Raw genomic sequence first — 21,074 nt, 5'->3', positions numbered from 1 at the left:
TCTGATGTGTTCTTCGTACTGGAGAATTAGCTTCGTTTTTGCCAATTTTCATTGTGTAATTGGTGAACTATACCCAATAAGAAATGTTTGACAAATTATTATTACACGAAGTCAAATTCTACGTCCTTCAAAAAGTTTCCACAAGTATTCTGTGCTTTTTGCTCTTCTATACCCAAAAATAAGAAGAGAAGATATCTAAAGGATGGTGCAGATTATTTCTTCTTGTCCTCTTTATTGCTAACTGTGTGGTCATTTATGACCTGCTCCTAACTGTGAAAACTCCAATAAGTATCATAATTACAAGATAAAGAAAAACCAAACATATTAGTTCGGTGCAAAAATAATGCGTGTTTCCAAACATTCCCTTCAAGCGCTATAACTCTCCTAGAAATCAACTTCGTCAATCGAAATAAGAACCATAACAGTCCGCGAATTTTTGGCAACGAGACGCAAGTTTGCTTATTCCATTTGCATAAACGTCCGGACTTTTGGAGTCTACGAAATCCCCGAAGTCCTTTACGGCCTCCCCTTGGTTTTGGAAGGTCTCATCCCTTAGTCAGCTGTCCACATGCTTAAAAAAGTGATAGTCTGGGGAAAAAGGTCTGGAAAAAATGGTAGGTGAGGCAAAGCCTCGTAGCCTAACTTGCTCAACTTCAGTAGTATCACATTTGAAATGTGTGGCCGGTCATTGTCGTGTAGGAAAATTGGGACCTTCATGTTCGCTGACGCCTGGCGGAAAAGTTAAAGTTTCCGGTGTCCAGTACTTTGCAGTACTTCTCCGCGGTGATGGTCTTGCCAGGTTTACATGAAGATGTAGTGAATTACACCTGTAGTAGAGCGCCATACAATCACCATGATCATCAATGGGCGCATTTTTGGTAATTGCTTGGGGGCTTTTTCCTAGCCCATCTATTGAGCAGGACCCTTTCTGTTGTCATAAAGGATCCACTCCTGAACGCACGTATGAATACGATTGAGAAATGAACAGTTTTTGTTGCGTAACAAAACCGTTGAGCAGATATGAAAACTATTGAAATATAAACGCCTAGTTCAAGAGCAACACCTTGTGCTGTTTTAAGCGGATCATCTCCAGTGATTGCCTTCGTCAGATGATCGTCAACTTCAGCAGGGCAACCACGACCTTCTCTACCTTCGAGGCTCATATCTCCACAATGAAGCCTTTGGAACGGACGCCTTATCGTGGATTCGGTTGTACTTCCTTCACCTCAAACAGCATTGCTATTCGGAGCTGTCCCAGCGCAAGGCTTTCCCAGCGTGAACTCGGAGAAGAAGATTTGGTGAAAATCTTGCCTGGGCATATTATATCTTCTAAGTCTTATCACCGACCTAATAGTTATTCTCGTTCAAAATCAATTCAGCACTTGTATATATACTGGATACAAGTGCTGAAGGTCGGAAGGTCGCGGTTGCCCTGATCAACTATTCTAAGACTCATGATGTTGCTGGTTAAGCATAGGCAGATTTTATGGTTACATTTTTCCTCAAGTCATGAGAGCTCGTACAATGCGTTTTCCCTAACTCGACGTGAACCAAAAAGACGACAATGGGACGCATTGAGTTCAAATTCGCATTTTGCATATCTATGGAAAATTTCAAAGCACACAAACTCAGTATAAAGAACAAATGTTTGCCAGATAGTTAGATGAATCTAAGATGTCGAGGACATCGCTGTACGTCGTAATGTTTTATTGTTGTCTATGTATATTGTTGTAAGTTGTTTACTATTTTTTTTATCACAATGTTGTGAAATCTATTACAAAATTCTTCTCACTAGATATTTTAATCTGCTGGTGATTTTGAAAGCATAAAAAATTAGCGAACTTGAATCCACCGTTGAAGTGAAAATATGCATCATGGAATACTATCGCCGTTGATATTGCCGCATTCTCACGTGCCTCATTCTTGTCCGATCAGCGTACATTCCAAAAACAAAAAAAAAAAAGAAAAACACAAGGGAATAGTGCTAAGCATAGATAAGAGATGGAAAGATTAGAAAAAGCTGTGTATCTTAAACAAACATCTCGTGTAAGTAAAAAAACTTTCTGGTTTGAAATACTCAATAAAACATCAATCGGGTTTTTCACACGAGCCATTTCGTAATTTCCCAAGCTACAAATTTCAAATGGAGTCATGCAGTGTCTCGATCCTTTTGGAAAAAATGGGTTCATACAAGTGGAACATACAGAATTCAGTAAGTGACGTTTGAATTTATACAATAGAAGAATTGCGTAATGCGACGTGGATTGCACTACCGGAAAGGTTGGATTAAATGACCATAAAAAAGGAGTACATCATTGACCAAATTCTTCGTGCTATCGTTCTGTTCCGAGTGTCGCACTTTCGCTGGTCTTTCAAATTTTTTGTTATCCTTCATGTTGATTGATGAGAAAACGATTAAAGGTATTGAGCTTTTTAGAAGTGTTTGTAATCATTAAGAATTTTTCAGTATTCATTGCAGTAATAACGAAAGTATAAGAGAGCAAAGGCGAGCACTAGAATGGAACTTCACTAAAGCGTTCGCCGTGGCTTTGAATCGTGCATTAACGTCCCAAAGAGTTCTTGTCCAATGTCTTTGCATTCATTTTGTGATTATATCAATAACTTCATTGGGTCCATGTTGTCGATACAAACGCGTAAATACGACGACGTAAGGCGAATCGCATTGTTCGATGATGCCACTGGGCTCAACCGACTGCTTTCTGGTACCACTGGGAGTGTCCACTAGCTAGCATTCTCGTTGCACACACATCCATGCGTACATACTCGTACATGTGCACAAATACACACATACATACGAACACGCACGTATACTCACAGAGACTAAGCTCTTTATCATATAACATGCTGTAAGGTGGGGTAGAAGAGGTAGACCGAGTCTGAGATTATTATATAGCTGGAGACATACCTACAAAAAGGCAATATTCATTCAAGTATTACCAGAGTCTGAACTTATTTGGATGTCTATGGAGATTTCTCAAAGAGGAATAAATTCTTATGAAAAGAGTTAGGCGTAGACCAAGTTACTTCTTCCCTGTCTAAAGGCGGCATATCACGAATCTGAGGTGGTGCGGATTTCATGTGGAGTATCCGAATACGGAGTCGTAGATTATGGAAATGGCGGTAGTTCCGCTCATCTCTCCCTGCATCACTGCAAACAGCCCCTCCAGAATGCTGTTTTGTACGACGCCATCTATTGCAACGCTCCACCCCATGCGCCGCCTCCGCCCTGCGATTCGTCGAAAATCAATTCGGACTGTCCCGATAGGCAGTAAGGGACGCTATGCGTGCAACGGTGGCGCGCTGCAATTGAAGGCATCGTGCAAAACAGCATTCAGGGGCCGGCTGCTTGCAGTGATTCAGGGAGAGACGAAACCACCTCGGTCTTTATAACCTACGACCCCGTATATGGATACTCCACCTGAAATCCGCACCACCCCAGATTCGTGGTATGCTGCCTCAATTTAGCAAATTGGTTGATGTGTAAAATACCGCAATTTTCGGAATCAGAAGAGTTGGATGCCTTCGCATCAAATAATAAGAAAGGCTAAAATCTTGGGCTTACGTTTCGTTGTTCAGGATTCAAAATCCAGGACTAAACTTCTTTTGTTTCGTTTTTGTGTTGAACACTTCTTTGCTTTCGAAATGAACAGGAAGCAGAAATTAATGTGGAGAAAAGCAACCTGATAAGAACGTGGGAATGCGAAGCCCGACGTGTGCAGTACGATAAGATCTGACCAGGTGTAGTAGATATAGTCTGGCATTTACTATTTATTTATTACTGCTCCTTGTTCCATTACAGTGCATACTAATGTTGTAGATGTGTTTGCGTTGTTTTTTTTTTTGACAAATACATTTTGCTGAAAAAAAGAAAATACCTCTTCTCTAAATGTAGCACATCGTTTCTCACCTAGCTTCATCTCCATCTTGCACTTGCGAATTTCTTCCTCTGGCTCTCTCATAAAGATGTTTCGAGAATCGGAAGTGAAACGTCAAGAAAAAACATTTTAACATTCTAGCAATTAGTTCTGGCCGGTATTCTAAAGAACCTGCAGAGCTACTCGAAACCTTTGAGCCACCTACAAAGAAGGCCGAGGAATGGTAAAGAGGGTCCCGACGGATTCTCCGCGAATGCTTCCGAGACATAACGTGCCCAGTGGATATGCCGGCCGATACGCGAACATACCTCGAAGAGGTCACGCTCCAGTCGTTCATGAAGACGCAGGCAACCGTCTTAGATGTTCTTCTAGCCACAGAGATGCAGAAAACTGAGCAGTTACAAGGAATTATGCAAAGAAGAGTGGCGTGAGCTGTCGAAACTACCGAATAAGTCAAAGAATAATAGTGCTAGATAGAAGTACATGGGATTTTGAATGGTGTTCTAATAGAGAAAGGGAGTGAGTTTGTCTTCATATCAGCTTCAGAAAGTCTAGAAATCTTATCAAATTTGAATTCTTTCTCTTCCTGTAATTTCCAAAAAGTCAGAGATACACAAGGTGCCTCCGTCCAGAAATAAATTAGGCACCAAAAAAGCTTGGGAGTTACAGGATAACGATAGTTCTCATGACCGTTACTTTTGAAAGCTGAAAGAGAATGTTTTGTTTTAACAAAAATTCTTATGCACGTAATTTGAAGCCATTAGATACATCCTTTTCTCATACTTCACGTGAGGATTTCTCTTGCTTCCGATTACGATTACAAAATTGAGATCACCCCATGTCACAAAATTGCAGTGAATGTGTCTGATTCTCCAGAACAATTCAACAAATAGTGAATTATATCCTAGCCGGTGATGCAGCGTATGATCAACGGTAGGTAAGCAGAGTCAGCTATTTAGGTGCCAACGAAAGTGAATCTCTTTAGGACACGTACCATCGCTAATTGCTCTGTCGAGGCATAACCGGGGCATGCTCGAAATTCCGCCGGGACCCTCTTTACACGCAACCGTGAAGGCCATTCAGGTGGAAAATATCGGAGGATGCTCTGCGCGTTGTGTCCACAGAAACCCCGACATGAAGGTAGCATTCCGCAATCATGACAGCATTCTTACCATTATAAGAGTAGCTATGTCGTCTTTGCGCTCTTAGTAGGTCCCGTAAAACAACGATGAAACTTCCTCGTGGGAATGGTTCTCAACGTACCATCCGTCCGACATTCTCACTCTGAGAGAATTAGAGTTCTCATGAACAGCACTAACGTGTACATCAGTTTAACATTTCGTTGACATCGGTTGGCATGCCTCAGTATTATCTTCCTTGCTGAAAAGCGGAGATATATCTGTTTTTTTATGTTTCGCCATTTTTCCTCATCAGAGTCACCTGATTAGTCCGTTGGCAACGCCTACCTGAAAGGTATTCCAGACTTTTTTTTAAGGAGGACGTGAAACGTGATGTGTGCTACGTATATACATACTCCACACCAGCATTCTGTCAGCGCGGGTAGAAAGCTCTCGCCAGCCTCTCGCGCTGGTAACACTATTCAGCACAAACAATATCCTGAGAAAGCTATGCATTGAAAACATCCATCCAACAACAAAAACAAAAAGCTCGTGGATTATTTCAGGAAGTTCGAGAGGTTGGAACTTCCTTTGTATGTGTAGAAATTGAGATTATGATGTGTAAAATACTCAACTGATATCGTCTACGCAGCAATAAAAGATCAATATCAATGATCTCGGTGATGATTTCCTGGACTATTGTCCACAACATACCGTAATCCCAGACAAACATCGTCTCAATGAATTTCAAATTCTTGCCGGATTTCGGTAGTCCCAAATGTTGGACTTGCAGGAAAAAAAACGCTGACAAATCCATCGTTGTTGTGGGATACCGCCGGCCACTCGTCTTCGCGATTAGCATCGTCGACCATCTCTGAGTATCAAGTTCACTCCAACTTTATGCGTTGCAGGAGGAGAAACCACCTCCGGCGATGTTCCACGTTTTCTTCTTCGCTTCTCCACTTCACGGGTCACCACAGGGCTGTTAGACGTTTTGCTTCGCCACCTCACTCAAATATCTTCCCATAAGTTTGAATGAACATCGCAACTAACCAGCTACACAATCAGTTTAACCAGTAAGGTTTGAGGTACACCTGATCTCTGAGTATGCATGTGATGGGACAGACGAACGGGTAGATAGACTAGATAAGTAGAAATATTTTGGAGAAAATGTGTCTCTTCAGAAATATTTTGTCTGTAAAGCAATTCCTTTAAAGAGCGAATACTTGCAAATGGTTTTTTAGTGGTTTGATAACAACGGTACATGCAGGGCGTTTCGTTTCCTTTTTTTATGGACAATACAAGTAGAATGGTATTCCCACCACTTTTTCGCTCGCTCCAGAATAATAACGATTTAAATAAACACAGAATGATCTACAACAGGTATTTGCTATTGAGTTGAGCAAGGAGAACTTGGCAGAATCTCAGAACTGAGAGAATTGCACCATTTTACTTATTTTCACTTGAGCACTATTTTCCTACTCTAGTTTTTGTGTCTTCAAATGAGCCGGTCACGAGGTTGTTATAATCCTTTATTCCTGACTAGCTTTTTGTTGAGCCCTCCTTTTTCATAGTTTGTGAAACGACAAACACTCCACCCACCCAACAAGGAAAATCCTAAGTCTACTGTTGGATCTACCTACTGGAAGTGAAGGTGTAGATTGTACCTTAGTACCGGAAGACTTTCCTCCCGCTGCTAGATACACATGGTGAGGTGACCAGCGCGATCAACCCGCGTAATGCAGACGTATTCCCCCTCGCGGTTTATCGTTGGACTCTTGGAATGGACCCAAAAGGCTTCGAGTGCGTTACGCGCCGCAATACTAGATTTGCATGGATATTCTTAACATTGAAATCTTCCTCATCATGAATTAATTCCACACCATACAACCACTGGAGTCACATGCTTTTCTTTTGCCGTCCAAGTGCTCTTTAACTAGAACATATAGTAGTCTAGTGGCCTCGCCCATGTATTCATCACAGCACTCCGTGAAGGAAATTCAGATGAACAGCGCAATCGCTGTTGAAACTCATGCAATCACTTCACTTGTTCTAGGACATATTTTGTACTACGGTATGGTACAGATACGGTCATATAGACGACAGATGATTGCGTGTGAGCATTTGAATAAGATTCCTGAAAGTATCTCCACAATCTCTCTCTATGGATTCTTCGCTACTTAACTATTTTCTTGCTGTAAATGGAATTAAAAAGAAATTCTTCAGATTTTCTTTTTGAAAAGAAAATAAAAAAAAAACTCGAGAATGCTGAAAATTTACTTACTGCTTTCTATACTCGCAACATGCTCCGAAACGAAACTGAGCTGCAAGAACATGGAAGGAAAAGATGTGGATTGGTACGTCACCTTTAATACTGTATGAGTAATATTTATGCTCGTAATTGCTGGTGTCTCTCACTCCTTATCTCCTATAGGTTCACTGCAATCAAGGGACCAGCAAGTGGAGATCCAATGAAGGGCAGAAATTTTGTTTATTTTGATCCAACGCAAACTGGTTGGAAATGGAGCTCCACGCCAATAAATAGCACCCTTTCTGCAATTGGAGCCACTATTAATCAACTCTATCTTGCCAATAAAGTGAGATGAGTAAATGCGTTTTTGAAAAAAGAACATTCAAGAGCTAGTTCATCTGCTTTAGGAAAACACCTTCACTATCGCTTACAACGACGACAGTCCTTTGAAGCCAGCGAATAATAAAAATGGTCACAGCAAGGGCGTAGCCGTTTTTGATCACGACGTTGGATTCTGGATGATACACAGTGTTCCAAACTTTCCAAGCATTAGTAAGATCGCTTGAAAATTCTCATGCGTCATTTCCTCGTGAGCCCAGGCGAAAAAAGTGGAAATCGATGAATCATAAAATGGAGATCAAACCACGTCGAATTGCACAGAAGACTCCCCTGTCATAAGCTATGTCACATCATAAGCGTGTCCTGGTAGGTATCTGCTCGCGAAGAAAAGAACTGAAAAAAGAAAGTAGGACTGCGTAGATTGGAGATCTGCGTTTAACTAGAAACTATTTCATAGTTTATAAAGCTGCTTCGCTTTGCTGCTCCTTTTCTACCTTGGAAGCTACTTTTTTTTGTGTGCCTCAGAATGGACGAAAAGGACGATAGGCGAACCGTATCGGAAGGACACCGTTGGTACAGGGTCGGTGTGGAAATGATTCACCAATTTCAAGAAAGACTACTAGATGAAGAGGAAACCTAAAGATGGGGAATTCAAGAATTCGGCCATCATTATCCAGAAGAGCTACTTAGAGAAGACCGTGACAAGAATCTGAGGAACTTTGGGAGAAACCTTGAAGTGACGACTCGATAAGCGTCAAACTCATAAATTATTCATACTTTTAAAGGCAGCATCCCACGAATCTGAGGTAGAACGGATTTCAGGTGGAGTATCCGTAGAGGGGGTCGTGGATTGAGATGGAGACGGGGGTAGTTCCGCTCATCTCTCCCTGCATCACTGCAAACAGCCGCCTCCAGAATGCTGTTTTGTACGACGCCAATCCACTGCAACGCTCCACCCCTTGCGTCGCCTTCGCTCTGCGATTCGTCGGAAATCAATTCGCACTGCCCCGATAGGCAGTAAGGGTCGCTACAAGGATGGCGCGCTGCAATAGAAGGCATCGTACAAAACAGCATTCAGGGGCCGGCTGCTTGCAGTGATTCAGGGAGAGATGAGACTTAGCATCCTCATCTCCATAATGTACGACTCCGTATACGGATACTCCACCTGAAATCCGTACCACCCAGATTCGTGGTATGCTGCCTTTAACAAGATCCAGAAAGGGTCCGGAAAGGGATAGGGTGTGTCGAAGGGTCGAGGAACGCGGAAGGCCATAGGGTTACATAGAAATGCTTCCCTGCGATTCATGAAAATTATGGCGCTTGTCGACGGAACGGTCAATCACCTACCTGCGCTGCAATATTATTCCGCATGTGTCATGTTCGCTTGATCTCACTTCTTTAGTTTATGGAGACATCTACACTGCAAGCTTCCGGACACGAATTCTGCAGACATGAACAGTAATAAACAAAAAAAGAAAGCTGGCTGATTTGTGCGTTAAAGGGACAGAGCGTAAAGAACATCGTTCCGTTGAGTACGGAGGTGTTTCGTTTAATAAAAGAAAATAAATGTTAATTTTCAAATTCTCAATTTTAAATCTCAGTTTTCAAAAAAATGCTGCAGACATTTGCGCCCACGTAACAGGTTGATGCGGGAATAATTTTGCTCTCTTTTTTCATCACCGCTCATCATGCCATCAAAGCACACATGCGATACGTTTCCATATGAATTTTGCTGATAAAATTGGCGTGAAACTAAAAAGCTGAATTTGTTTCTGTCACAGCTTTTGGTTGTTCACTGTTATCAATTTTCTTTGGAGCACAACCACTGCATTTTCAAAGTACAATTCAAATCTACTTTTGTATGCAAGCAGTATATGAACATCATTTCCACTAATTTTTAAACGACACAAAAGTTAGATGTTCTGAGTTAACATTATCTTCCATCTTAACCATTCCAGATAGATACGAGTTTCCAAGCAGTGCGAAAATATTCGCTCAGTCCTTTCTTTGTCTCTCCCTAAGCACCAATAATCTGGAAGAAGTCGCCGAATATATGCGATATGCTCAAGTTACACCATTTTTACATAACTTGCCACAGTTCCATCAAATAATGTTAGTTGTCAAGAAGATGTTTTTTTTTTATGAGAAAAAAATCAACACCACTAATATCTTCCGTCTCTAGAGCACCATCTCTCCTGGACGTTATCAATAAGAGATCGCTCCCTTCTTCCGCTACCGTTTTCAGCATGACTCGTAGAATACGAACGCTCGGTGGAAAGAATGTAATAGAATTCTCTAAACATGCAAAATTTGAAGCCGGTGAGTCTTCTCCTTCAGATCTCTATAGGTTCAAAAATGGAGTTAATTTGACATCCGGTGAAGCATGTCATGGTAGATCTTTGGTACGACCTCATCGCGCCAGATCTGAAAACTCCGATGGCGGTAGAGACGTGGAGAAATGGGAAAGGAACCAAAATTAGAACGAAATGCAACAGGATTGGAGTGCGACCAAACGTTAGTTTCGGCCTTAAAATTAAATATTTCTTGCTATCTAGAGTTTCTTGATTAAGGTGTACAATATTAATTTGGTGAAGTTACCGGGAAAGTCATTTGCAAGCACCAAGGACCACTCTAAATGGGGTGTATCGACGAACGAGACCGCTCCAGTTGTCTGTATAGGAGATGTGAATCGACAAGTGAATCATTCCTTTCGATGACTCAATAGTCACTCCTTCAAAACATACTTTTGCGTAAGGAATCACAATTTAAACGAGGTGGAGGAGCCGCTTGTGTGGAAGATTTCAAACTCTGGAAGACGTTCTACGACTCCGTAGGGAGATACGAGGACTGCCGAATTCAACGTGATTTAATGCTTGGGTTATAATTTTTTCAGTATATTAATTTGTTTTCTTTAGCTCGTAAACCTAGAAGGTTTGGAAACGATCCCCTGTTAGTCAACATTGAATAAACAACACTGTAGGAGTTGGATATGCTACGTTCGTTCATTGTCAATCACAGATGAGGATATCACGATGAGACTGTATGTATTACTTTGGTATAAACTGTACGTAATATATTCATGATTATAGCAAAAAAAACGTTAAACATTGCTCACAGCTCCAAACGTGTTGTAACTTATTCCTACGAATAGACAGCAACGAAGTTGAGAGCGGTCGTTAAATGGCTATGAGCAGGGTTGAGCACGGTGATGGAGAAGGACAGCCTCCACCACCTCTCGAACATGGCCCTCTACCCAGTCCCTTCATCCCTCCTCCGAACCCCCTTCTTCATCCAACATTGCTGCGACAATTCTGTTATCGCCACTTCAAAGCACTGGAAATTTTCTGTGCTCTGAAAACGGAACTTCGAATAGCAGAAGTAGCAAATTTGCTGAAATATTGTTCAAATATTGGTGTTAAATATGTTCCACATTTTAAAGTCCATGAAATATCTTCAAATATTGATTGAAACACATGATACGGCAACAAAGATCAGAATGAGATGCGTAGTCGAATTATAGAGGAACGTAGAAAAAATCGAAAGAGTAAACATTTTGTTTAAGCGTTGTAATGATGAGACAGGGCATGTTCGAAACCCGGCTTGAAAGTACTGAAAGGCAAAGATTTTAATATAACACCGCTTCCAGCAGTTTAAAGGTGGATTTTATAGGATTTGTTGGTCAAAGAGCTCAGATTCTGTGCACATTGTTAGGCTTGGAAGAACGTAAATTACTTCGTGCTAAGAGCAGACTGAAAAATACTTCTGATAGCTTTTTAAGGAAGAGGGTTCGTCACACAAAGCATTCACGCCGTTATTTTCTTCTTTCTTTCCAGCTTTTCTGGAATTTAGATAATACAGAGATATGAAAATATCACTTTATATATACATATATAGCAGAATCGCGAATTCAGAACATTTTCCGTAAGTCAGAGATAGATAGAGATAGTTGCGTTTTTTTCTTCTTACAAGACATTTTCCAAGCGTTCTGTTGGCAATAATTAACTTCTTTGACCCAAGAGGGTGGCCACAGCTCAAAGAAAGTCTGTTTACATAATGTCAGAGGGGAAAGATCTGCTAGGCTTCGCTCAATTATCCGCAACTCGGACATCCGTAGAAGATTTGTGGTTGTACTTCACTAGTACTAACGAACTATTGAGTGCATCATGCGGAGATTTCGACAGAGCTTCGATATCCCTTAAAGGTCTGGATGTACTCCATCGCTCCGAGATTGTGGCAAAATCCAGCTTAATGTTGAGAATGGGCTTCATCCAGTGCCCTTGATATCTGCATGAGGATGATCACCGTGAAAGCTTTGTGCCAAACACTTGGTATGACATCGGACGGTACTTCGAAGGATCTTCTCGTTACCTTTCTTATGGATAAAAACAGTTCCCAAAGTTTTCTGTTAGCCTGGGATACTTTCTTTTCTAGGATCAAACCCCATCTGGGGTTACCCGAAGAATGTGGTCACAGCTCAAAGATGGTCTGTTTGAAATAAGGTCAGGCGAGAGGGTTCTGCTGGGTTCTATGCCCTTAACCGCACGCAACTCGTACTTCCGAAAAAAAAATCTGGCTGTACTTTGCTAGCTGGGATGCTCGGGGTCGACACAGAAGTTGACAAATGGGGAAAGATAGAGTAAAAAACGCTTTGTAATCGTTTAAATCTCACGAATCCCAAGGGGAGGTGAGAATTTCGCCTTCACTGGACAGAGCTGTCAGCAAAACATTATATCTTCGAAATTCTCTTGCAATGACATTTCTTAAGAAATGCTCTGTTTCCAGAACTTTTTGCTTTTCTAAAAATTATGGACATTTCCAAACTTTTCAAAAAATTGTCTTTCAAAGCCTTTCTACAGTTGTTGTCTGTCACCAACGTGGATCACGATTCTGAGTCTTCTTTTTTAAAGCAACTTTATTTTCGAGATTCGGTTCATTCTGATTCTTCGAGCAGCTTCGAAACCACTACAGAGACTCGTAATCCTTGGAGGAGGAAGTCCTTGCCTGGGTCTTTTCTGATGCGTTATCCACCTCGGCAGAGCGAACCTAGTCACATGTGAAATTTTTCCTCCTTCACTACCAAAAACAGATGTTCGCTTCCATCTCAAGGATGATTCGTGTTTCCGCTCCAGGATGCAGTAAACCTCTGCAAAAACATGGCACTTCTGAGACACCAAGTCGACGCCACCTCCGGTTGATGAGCATGTAGTCGATCCTTGACTTATGCCGTTGAAAGATTTTATGTTCACCGACTGATCTTTCCTCATTTAAGGAAAATTCCTCATGAAAGAGGCGAGTGGCGAATATTAGCTCGACGGCTTTCGCACAGATCTCCAATCTAAATCTTCCATATCTGTATCCCTCATTTGTAGCTCTTCATAGTAGTTAGGTGTTAATTTCTCCGACAAACGACTTGTAAAAGAACTTGATTAGGATAACTTCTTCCAGATTCTCATAAAGTACGTCCAACCAGGGTCAAGCGTGGTCATGGGGCACTTTTGAATACCGACCCCTCCCCCACCTTTCTTCTTCCTCTCCTCCAACGTTCTTGCGGCAGTTCTCGATTGCTGCTAATTCAATACATTAGGAATTTCATGTGTTCCGAAAAGTCAAAAACTAGCCGAGGAAGAAATGGCAAATGTGAAAATCGGTTGCTGACAGAAGCGAAGAAATACCATTTACCAGAAGACGCAAATTTGTTGAAATGCTGTTGAAATATTGGTATTGAAATACTTTCATTTTTATCCTATTCCATTTCTGCTGTAAAATCTATTAATTATCTCTAAATTTTGATTAAAGCACATAATACGATCAAAAAATAGGATAATCAGGTGCATAGGTTGAATAGCAGAGAGACTAACGAAAAAAGCGAAAAAATTCTACATTTTGTGGCTGCAATATGAGAATGTGGCCTCCTAGGTTCGACTCTCGGCTGAGTTAAGCTTTTGCAAAAGAGACAGAAACTTGAAATGACTTCCAAAAAACGGAGAATTAAATTTTACGTAGTAAACAGTAAGAAAGTAAATTTAACAAAATTTAATTACCAAAAAAGCTCAGATTCTGTGCACGTTAATAGGTCTGGGAGATCGCGAATAACTTCGTCATAGGGAAGCAAAAGAAAAAGTTCAGATAGTTTTTGAGAGAAGAAGGTTTGTCCTGAAAACAGTCACATTGCTGATTTTTCACCTTCCAGTTTTTTTGAAATTTTGATGGGACGAAATTTTTCTGACTTTGTTTGGATTTGTTCCACCTAAATTTTGAGAAAACCAGACGCTCCCGAAAGGAGAAATTCTACACATTGGGGTTATCTTGGACTCTCCTTTTGAATATGTGGATGATTTTTTTAAAAGCCCTACCTTTTTTGAAATGGAAAAGATCCGAATTTCCTCTCACGCGCCGAAAAGTTTGTGATTTTGAATAGAATTAAATAACTCGGAGTGAATTAATGCAAAGCAAGTCATCTTCCAGTATGTTGTAGCCGAGGATTTTCTCTACCAGATGCTGCATCATTTTATCTCCAGGCCCTCGCCGTTCTTCCGAATTTATTTTAAAAAAAAGCCATTTTTCGATATGGATGTGTCTAGGGCAAACTTTCTTCTTTTAAATTGCTGTATACTTCGTACAATTAAATTGTTCATTTTTTGAAGTTGTTTCAAGTTTCCATCTCTTTTGCAAAAATTCGCCTTAGTGAGGTGTCGAACCTGGGTGGTCTCATTATTGCATTGTCACTACATTGGGCATTGGCAAAACGAAATGTTGATGATTCCATTTTACTGTCCTACCCCCGAAACTAATTACAATGTTTCGGGATTCATGTAATCATTTAATATTACTATTCTTAATATTATTGTAATATTTTGTATATTATTTTGTGTGGTGTAGCGGTTAGAGGTTCCGCTTCCTGCACGGTCGATCGGAGGTTCAAATCCGCCCTGGTGCACCCTTCATCCCTCCGGAATCGATGAATTGGTACCAGATTTGTCTGGGAGGATAAAGATACTGACTAGACACATCGGCTAGCCAATGCAAGTCACTGTATAGGCCAGTTACACGTTCGTAAACCTCCAACGATTAGGAATTGGAGTGAAAGTGGGGGCGCACCCCAAGCGGACAAATTAACGCCATACACTTTATCCTTTACCCTTTATTTTGTACTGGTTATCATGCTATTATGCGTAGACTACTAGGTGCTGCTCAGAGGATTACGAGCCCGTGCTGAGCGTGCCTCGAAGCCGCGCACGACAAAGTTGGATCGAATTTTGAAGACCACCAAGGAATTGTTGGAAAGAGGAAGGGCTTTGAGGCTTGATCCGAATGCATTGCACATTGAGCGGTTAGCAGCAAACACTAGCTGCAGAAAAGCGTTGCAAGAAAATCTTTTGAAATACAGGCAGAAGAAGATTCTTGAAGCAGCACAAAGAAGAACGAGTCTAAAGAAGTGCCGCAGGGATCTCCGCAAATATAATATTCTGCTAGCAACCTTGCTGAGCGAAGACGGGACTCGCACGTCTTCTCGTCGTGAGATGGAAATCATTACGGAGAGGTTCTACTCGAACCTTTTCCGTTCATCAACTCCTGTGTCAAGCCCAATCATCCCCACTGGCGAAGCTCCACCACGGATTCTCCCTTCAGGAGTACGAGTCGCTATCAAGAGCATGAAACCTAGCACAGAAAGAAAGGATCCCAAACCAGTGCAAGAAGTCGCAAACTGTTCTTATTCATAAGAAAACCGAGAGCATTCACTGAGAGAACCTTCGGAACTACCGTCCGCTATGCTTGCGTGTTATATATTTAGTATTTACCAAGATCATCCTCACGCTCATATCTAGAACGTTGGATGAAGCCCAGCCTCAAGAACAAGTTGAATTCCTTCAGGGGTTCAGCTGCGTGGACCACATCCAGACCGTTTCGAGAGTTATAGAGGTTGGGCGGGAATACCGCCTGCCCTTTTTCTAACCTTCGTCGACTATGAGAAAGCCATCGACAGCGTAAAAACGAATACAATACTGTCAGGTCGATCAAGGTGTGGACACTTCGTATGTGAGGACATTAGCCAATCGATGCACCACGAAGATACAGCTTTTCCACCGCTCCTTCACCGTACCCATTGGAAGGGGGGTAGACAAGGCGATACTATGTCGCCGAAGTGTCGACGTCTGCATTGCAATGAGTAATGAAATCACTTTCGTGGGAAGAAAGGGGCATACGTGTTCATGGAAGATTTCCCTCGAATCTTGGCTTAGCGGACGACATCGTTCTCTTTTCGAGCAGTACCAATGAAGCAGAAACGATGCTCAACGAATTGAACGAAGCAGGGAAGAGAATAGGACTACGAATAAACAGAAAGAAGACACAGTTCATGAAGAACGCCTACTGCGAGGACGGAGGAGTACAACTTGAAGGCTCCCAAATCGTGGAAACTTCGTCATACGTATACCTCGGACGTTCTATGAACATGGAAAACGACTTGAAGGAAGAACTGAATAGAAGAATGAGAGCAGTATGGGCAGCATTCGCAGCCGTCAGGGAACCTACGGACCATCTGACAGACCAAGATCTTCGTGCCTATCTGTTCGACTCGACAGTTCATCCAGCCTCTGTTACGCAGCGGAGACGTGAGCAGACACTGCTGCCACGTCTAGGAAGCTACTTACTACCCACAGAGCCCTTGAGAGATGTCTTCTGAAGTTTAGCCGGCGTACACAACACCTATTCGGTCTTCGCAGCTCCGACTTAAGAGAAATGTCCCGTCTTCGCAATCTAACGGAATATATATCGAAAGCAAAACATAGATGGGCTGGTCATGTCTGAGAGCTAAGCTGGATACGGCTCAAGGACCTCATCAACGTCACTTACGAAACTTGAGATCATCTTAGATATCTTGGATCTTGGAGAGGGAACGAAACGAGTGGAAGAGTTGCTGGGGCCCGTACGTCCAGTGAAGACGGGCAATCTCAGTAAGTAAGTATCATGCTATTCTCAATTCACAACTGGCCACCGCACACTCCCTTACGACTCCCTTTCCTTGGAACCTCCTCCTCTTATGATCTTCGAGCAGTCGCTGACTGTATTTGTGGTTTTTAGGCGCAGGGGAAGGAGGCAAAACATTTCTAGACAAGTTGATATATTTTATTAACAATCAAAGAGATGTTCGCTAGTTGGGAGCACAACAAAAGCCATGTCTCCTCCTTAAATGACTAGTGGTCCTTCATTCAACTGTTGTTATTTCTGCTCTTGGTCTCTTGCTATGCAATCACGAGGAATTCAATGCGCTCTGCAGCTCCGAGAAGGTCATGTATAATAGGTGAGTGTCTGTGGATTCAGTTATCGCGATGTAAGAGCAAACTCCCGAGATAGTTTTCATGAACAACTTGGTGCGCAGGGTACGGACGAAAGGTGTGCGCTTAAGTGAAAGTGGACTTCCTCCCTTAGTAGGTGGCATTGCCATGTCGAACTCAGCTTTCACCAAGGTCGTCGCCAATCTACACGGAACAGAAAACCATCTCATGCTTTCCCAAGATGGTGGAGAAGCTTGGCAATGGTTCGTTTACAAGCTGTGCTAACTATTTCCGAAAATAGAGAATTTATAATTCTCCCGGGCTGGATCAAATGAATGAATATATGCTACACATATGGTTTTCGTATTTTCTGCCCATTAGATGGCACACCCCTTCAAGATAGTTATTCGAAAGTGCTTCTACAGCAATCGCAGTATTTTCAAAGAACTCTACTGCTCTATTTTTTAGAGTTGAAGAAATGGAGAAGAGTTATGAGGTTCTGCTTTGGTGGATATCTAGATATTAAGAGCAGATGCTGTGTCAAACCAGTTACGTAGAGGAAGAAAAACGGGGAGAGAGATCTGGATTTTTGGTGCTTTTCCAAGGTTCTGGACAGTTGGCATACCTGTCATACTACGACAAAATGACCTTTGTGGAACAGAATGGGAAATTGGATGTCTGATACAACCAGTAATTTTGCTGAGCGCTTGCAACGATGTGAGTCAACTATGGGCGCTTGAGTTCATTTCCCTATCTTTCTTTTAAGGTGCAACAACGCAATCGGTTAATTTTCTTTTTGTTCTCTATCCTTTTTTTTCTTCACATAATGAACACACTTTCAACACAGACATATTCTTGATTCCAGCAGAGATAAAATTTTGACAGAGCCCAGTTAAAGTGAACCCAGTTCATAAGTGGAATGAAACCTGCTAAAGTCGCGATAACACTGAATAATCATGAAATGGATTTGATCTAGTTGAGACCACGTGCGCGACGAAGAACACGGATAGTGAAGCAGCAAGTTCAAAGATACCCGAGCAGGCTGAACATGTTGCGGTGGGAGGGCCTGAGAAACTGACTTTTCCGCAATTGATGTTTCATTTAAAAAAAGCTGCTTTTTGTGGAAAAATTATTGTTTAGGTTTGATTTCCAGCAATCATGTACCGTCATTCTCATATTACTCGTTTCCATGCCTCAACTCATCATAAATCATCCAGCGAAGAATGTTGTGTTGTTATGTTGTGTCATTATGTTGCCTTCTACCACTTTCGATGCTTTGCATACCTTCTTTCTCATCTCCTGTGGCAAGAAAAAAATCCAAAGGGAGATCAACCCTGAGAGAAGAGACGAAAATCGCATCCATTCAGCAAATTGTAACGAATCTTTTCTTAGCACGCTGTGTTCTAGCTCATTCGGGCTCGTTCCCCTGAGAACTGCTCCTTCATTATGTGCACTGCGCCGCAAGCACAGCGCTATGCCTAATTGCCACCATCTCCAACCGCCGATTCTTGGATGTCTGATCTTCTTGGATACAGCAGATCTTTCTGCTGAATGCCTGTGACGATTTGCAGGAGGCTATGGTTGCTTTTGAGTGTTTCATTTCATAGTTTCCTTTTACACTATTATAACGTGCTCTGTTATTGCTTTTTTTCGGCAAGAGTAGTAACATGGACATGTACATCCATAAACACCATATAGGGGGAATCCTTCTTGATCAACTTCTTTTTTTTCTTTCTTAGTGCCGCGAATATCATCTCACATTTTTATCATCTGTAGTTGTTGAGGTTGGTAAAAGTAAACACATCAAACATTTTTCGAAGTTCATTTGTTGTGAAAATTATGCGTGGTTAGCATATACTATACTACGACAATACAATTACAATTACATTATTTTTGAAGTTATCCTTACTCTTCATTCTTTTTTAAAAGTTATTCGTTATCGCTTGCAGTAGTTAGAAGAAGTCAAGAAGTTTATTTGTAAGCACAACTAATGAATGAATAAATTAAGGAAGATCTAACCTTACAAAGAAAAAACTTGAAGAACGAGGTTATGATATGAGAAGATCCGGAGAAGCCACCCGGCAACAGATTTGCAAGCTACACGTGTTTCTTTTTTCTTTTTTTTTTGAACTTATTAGAAAAGAAAAATCTTTTTATGGTAAATGCAACGATGATAAAGGGTGTAACCAACCACATTTTCAACCAACAAACAGTATTATTTTTGTATTAATAAAATTCTAAAGAGAATGATGTCAACTTGTTATTTAACGTGACAAAAAATATTCAAAGCGTAAATGTGGCACCTAAAGTATTGTAGAATGGCATGAACAAAATTATCCTCTCAGAGCTCCTCATTTAAAGAGGACTCACGATTGAACCCGAAGCTATCCGCTGTCCTCATCATAAGCTTCATTAGTACTTCATGCCGGGACATTCTTTCAACATTTGAATCGTGGAGAATGTACTTTTTGCCGATATTGACGCACTGCAATGTTCGAAAAGTTGTTCAATTCTGTTCCTTCCGCCTTTCGAACAATTTCATCACTTATTTTGAGCAAGAATTTTCTTTTTGAGATTGTCACTGTTTCAGGCGATGGGTGCTTTTTTGTTTTCTCATGATGTGTTGCGTTTTCTCAGATCGTTTTTGGCCTTGTTTTGTACATTTCCCGTTGTCCACTGTTCAATTTTCTCTTCTCGAAGACGAATGGGAAAATATGTTTTTCAAAAAGGGACATGGAATAAGTTGATACCAAGATCACTGGTGGGATTAAGTTATCCACATAAAAATCATTTTATTAGAGCCTCAGTTCATAAGAAGATCTCCAATGTTAGGAAAAAATGGTTACATTTCTGAGATGTCCTTCGATATGGTTCTTTCGATTTCGGGTATAGGCACAACATTGAAGGCATGGTATTTTTCTCCTCGAAGTTTCAATGGAGACTCTTCGGTGTCGTCAGAGATGTAGTTTACGCCAAAATTTTAAACCCAAAAAGCTACTAACGGCAACTGTAATTACATCATCGATAAGCTTACAGTGGAACAAAGAAATACTAAAGAAGTTGTTTGTTGAAATTTCGCGTCACTGCTATCCGTTTGTAGAATTTTCGAGGGAACTACACATCAGTAGCCACATATCTCAAGGATGTTGAGTTAGCCCCGTAGAAGATGTGAGGATTCGGCTGGTTGGGTTTCGTTTTTTCGTTCGTCAGTCCATTTCTATCACTGAATAAGATGAATAGATTTTTTTTCAGTCACTCTCTAACCACATTTACTCATTCATTAACTCATCAATTTAGACGTCCCATTGACGTCACACTTTTCCCTTCTCGTTGTGTGCTCGCTCTATTCTCATTAAGTAAATTCGAAAATCCAGGGAGATACGTAACACCTTCTAAGCCATTCTGTCACAAAATCAACATATTTGCTAACAACATATTTTCTTTTATCGAGAAATTTCGACGCTAGCACAAAAGTTGAACTTTTTCCACAATGATGAGGTGCATATTTCTCATTTCTAGACGAAAAAAATTATGTGAAGTCGAGTTCATGTTTTCATTATCATTAAATCACCTTTAATGTTGAATACCATGAAAATTACCGTATGGTTCTTTCCTTCTTTTCTCTTCTTTCCTTAGTGTCATGGGCTCAAAAAGGGATTAGAATGTAACCGCTAAAGATAAGGATCCATCTTTGAATTGGAGTAAATGACTGAAATAAGTGTGAAGCCAACAAACAAAAACAACAATAACAAACAGCCAAAACAAACATTCAAGCGAATTTTTTTTTCTGACATTGCATGCTTGTTTTAACCATTTTTTTAAATTTATTACATGATGTGATGCATTTTTCAAAGAAATTTACTATATTATGCACTTCTCAGCTCACTGTTCTTCTGTATTTCGACGCCTGAGCGCCAGTTAGCAACTGTCGTGAAATACCCCCCTTCCCACTCATCTGACTTCCACATCGTCTACTATTTCGAGGCCTGAGCACCACTATGAACATTTTGATCCAGTTCCACGTCCTTCAGCATTCTAGTCCCATTCAGTGGTGGTCACATCAGCCAGTAAAGTCGGCTAACCTGAAAAGTTGAATTAGATGATTTGGAGGTCAGATGATCACGACTGAGGCTCAGTGGCGCTCCGGAGCCAAACATGAGATGCATTCCTGTCACTACAGCAAAATGGCTACGCT

General features: G+C 41.2%; 3 protein-coding genes across 4 annotated transcripts; all 3 read left to right on the top strand.

The window, feature by feature from the left end:
• Positions 1-7,279: 7,279 nt before the first annotated feature.
• RB195_009494 (uncharacterized protein) lies at positions 7,280-15,325 on the top strand (the record flags this gene model as incomplete). Of its 2 annotated transcripts, XM_064190062.1 has the most annotated exons (9): positions 7,349-7,371; positions 7,449-7,611; positions 7,673-7,817; positions 9,563-9,716; positions 9,787-9,923; positions 10,000-10,118; positions 10,175-10,300; positions 14,789-14,934; positions 14,992-15,325. In XM_064190062.1, the coding sequence occupies 9 exons, from the start codon at positions 7,349-7,351 to the stop codon at positions 15,323-15,325; spliced, it is 1,347 nt and encodes a 448-aa protein (XP_064047644.1). The 2 variants fall into 2 exon arrangements, with proteins under 2 accessions (XP_064047646.1, XP_064047644.1); XM_064190061.1 differs by lacking the exons at positions 14,789-14,934; positions 14,992-15,325 and having other exon boundaries at positions 7,280-7,371; positions 10,175-10,321.
• On the top strand, positions 10,785-11,072 carry RB195_009495 (uncharacterized protein; the record flags this gene model as incomplete). Its single annotated transcript, XM_064190063.1, has 1 exon — positions 10,785-11,072. One exon carries the CDS (start codon positions 10,785-10,787, stop codon positions 11,070-11,072), a length of 288 nt encoding a protein of 95 aa, XP_064047645.1.
• Positions 15,326-15,774: 449 nt separating the features above from the next.
• On the top strand, positions 15,775-16,287 carry RB195_009493 (uncharacterized protein; the record flags this gene model as incomplete). The annotated part of the gene is made up of 1 exon (XM_064190060.1): positions 15,775-16,287. One exon carries the CDS (start codon positions 15,775-15,777, stop codon positions 16,285-16,287), a length of 513 nt encoding a protein of 170 aa, XP_064047643.1.
• Between the last annotated feature and the right edge of the window lie 4,787 nt (positions 16,288-21,074).

Source organism: Necator americanus, chromosome III (genome assembly GCF_031761385.1).
Source record: "Necator americanus strain Aroian chromosome III, whole genome shotgun sequence".
Lineage (NCBI taxonomy): Eukaryota > Metazoa > Nematoda > Chromadorea > Rhabditida > Ancylostomatidae > Necator > Necator americanus.
The sequence above is the reverse complement of the archived record's forward strand: the minus strand, read 5'-3'. Positions and strand labels throughout refer to the sequence as shown.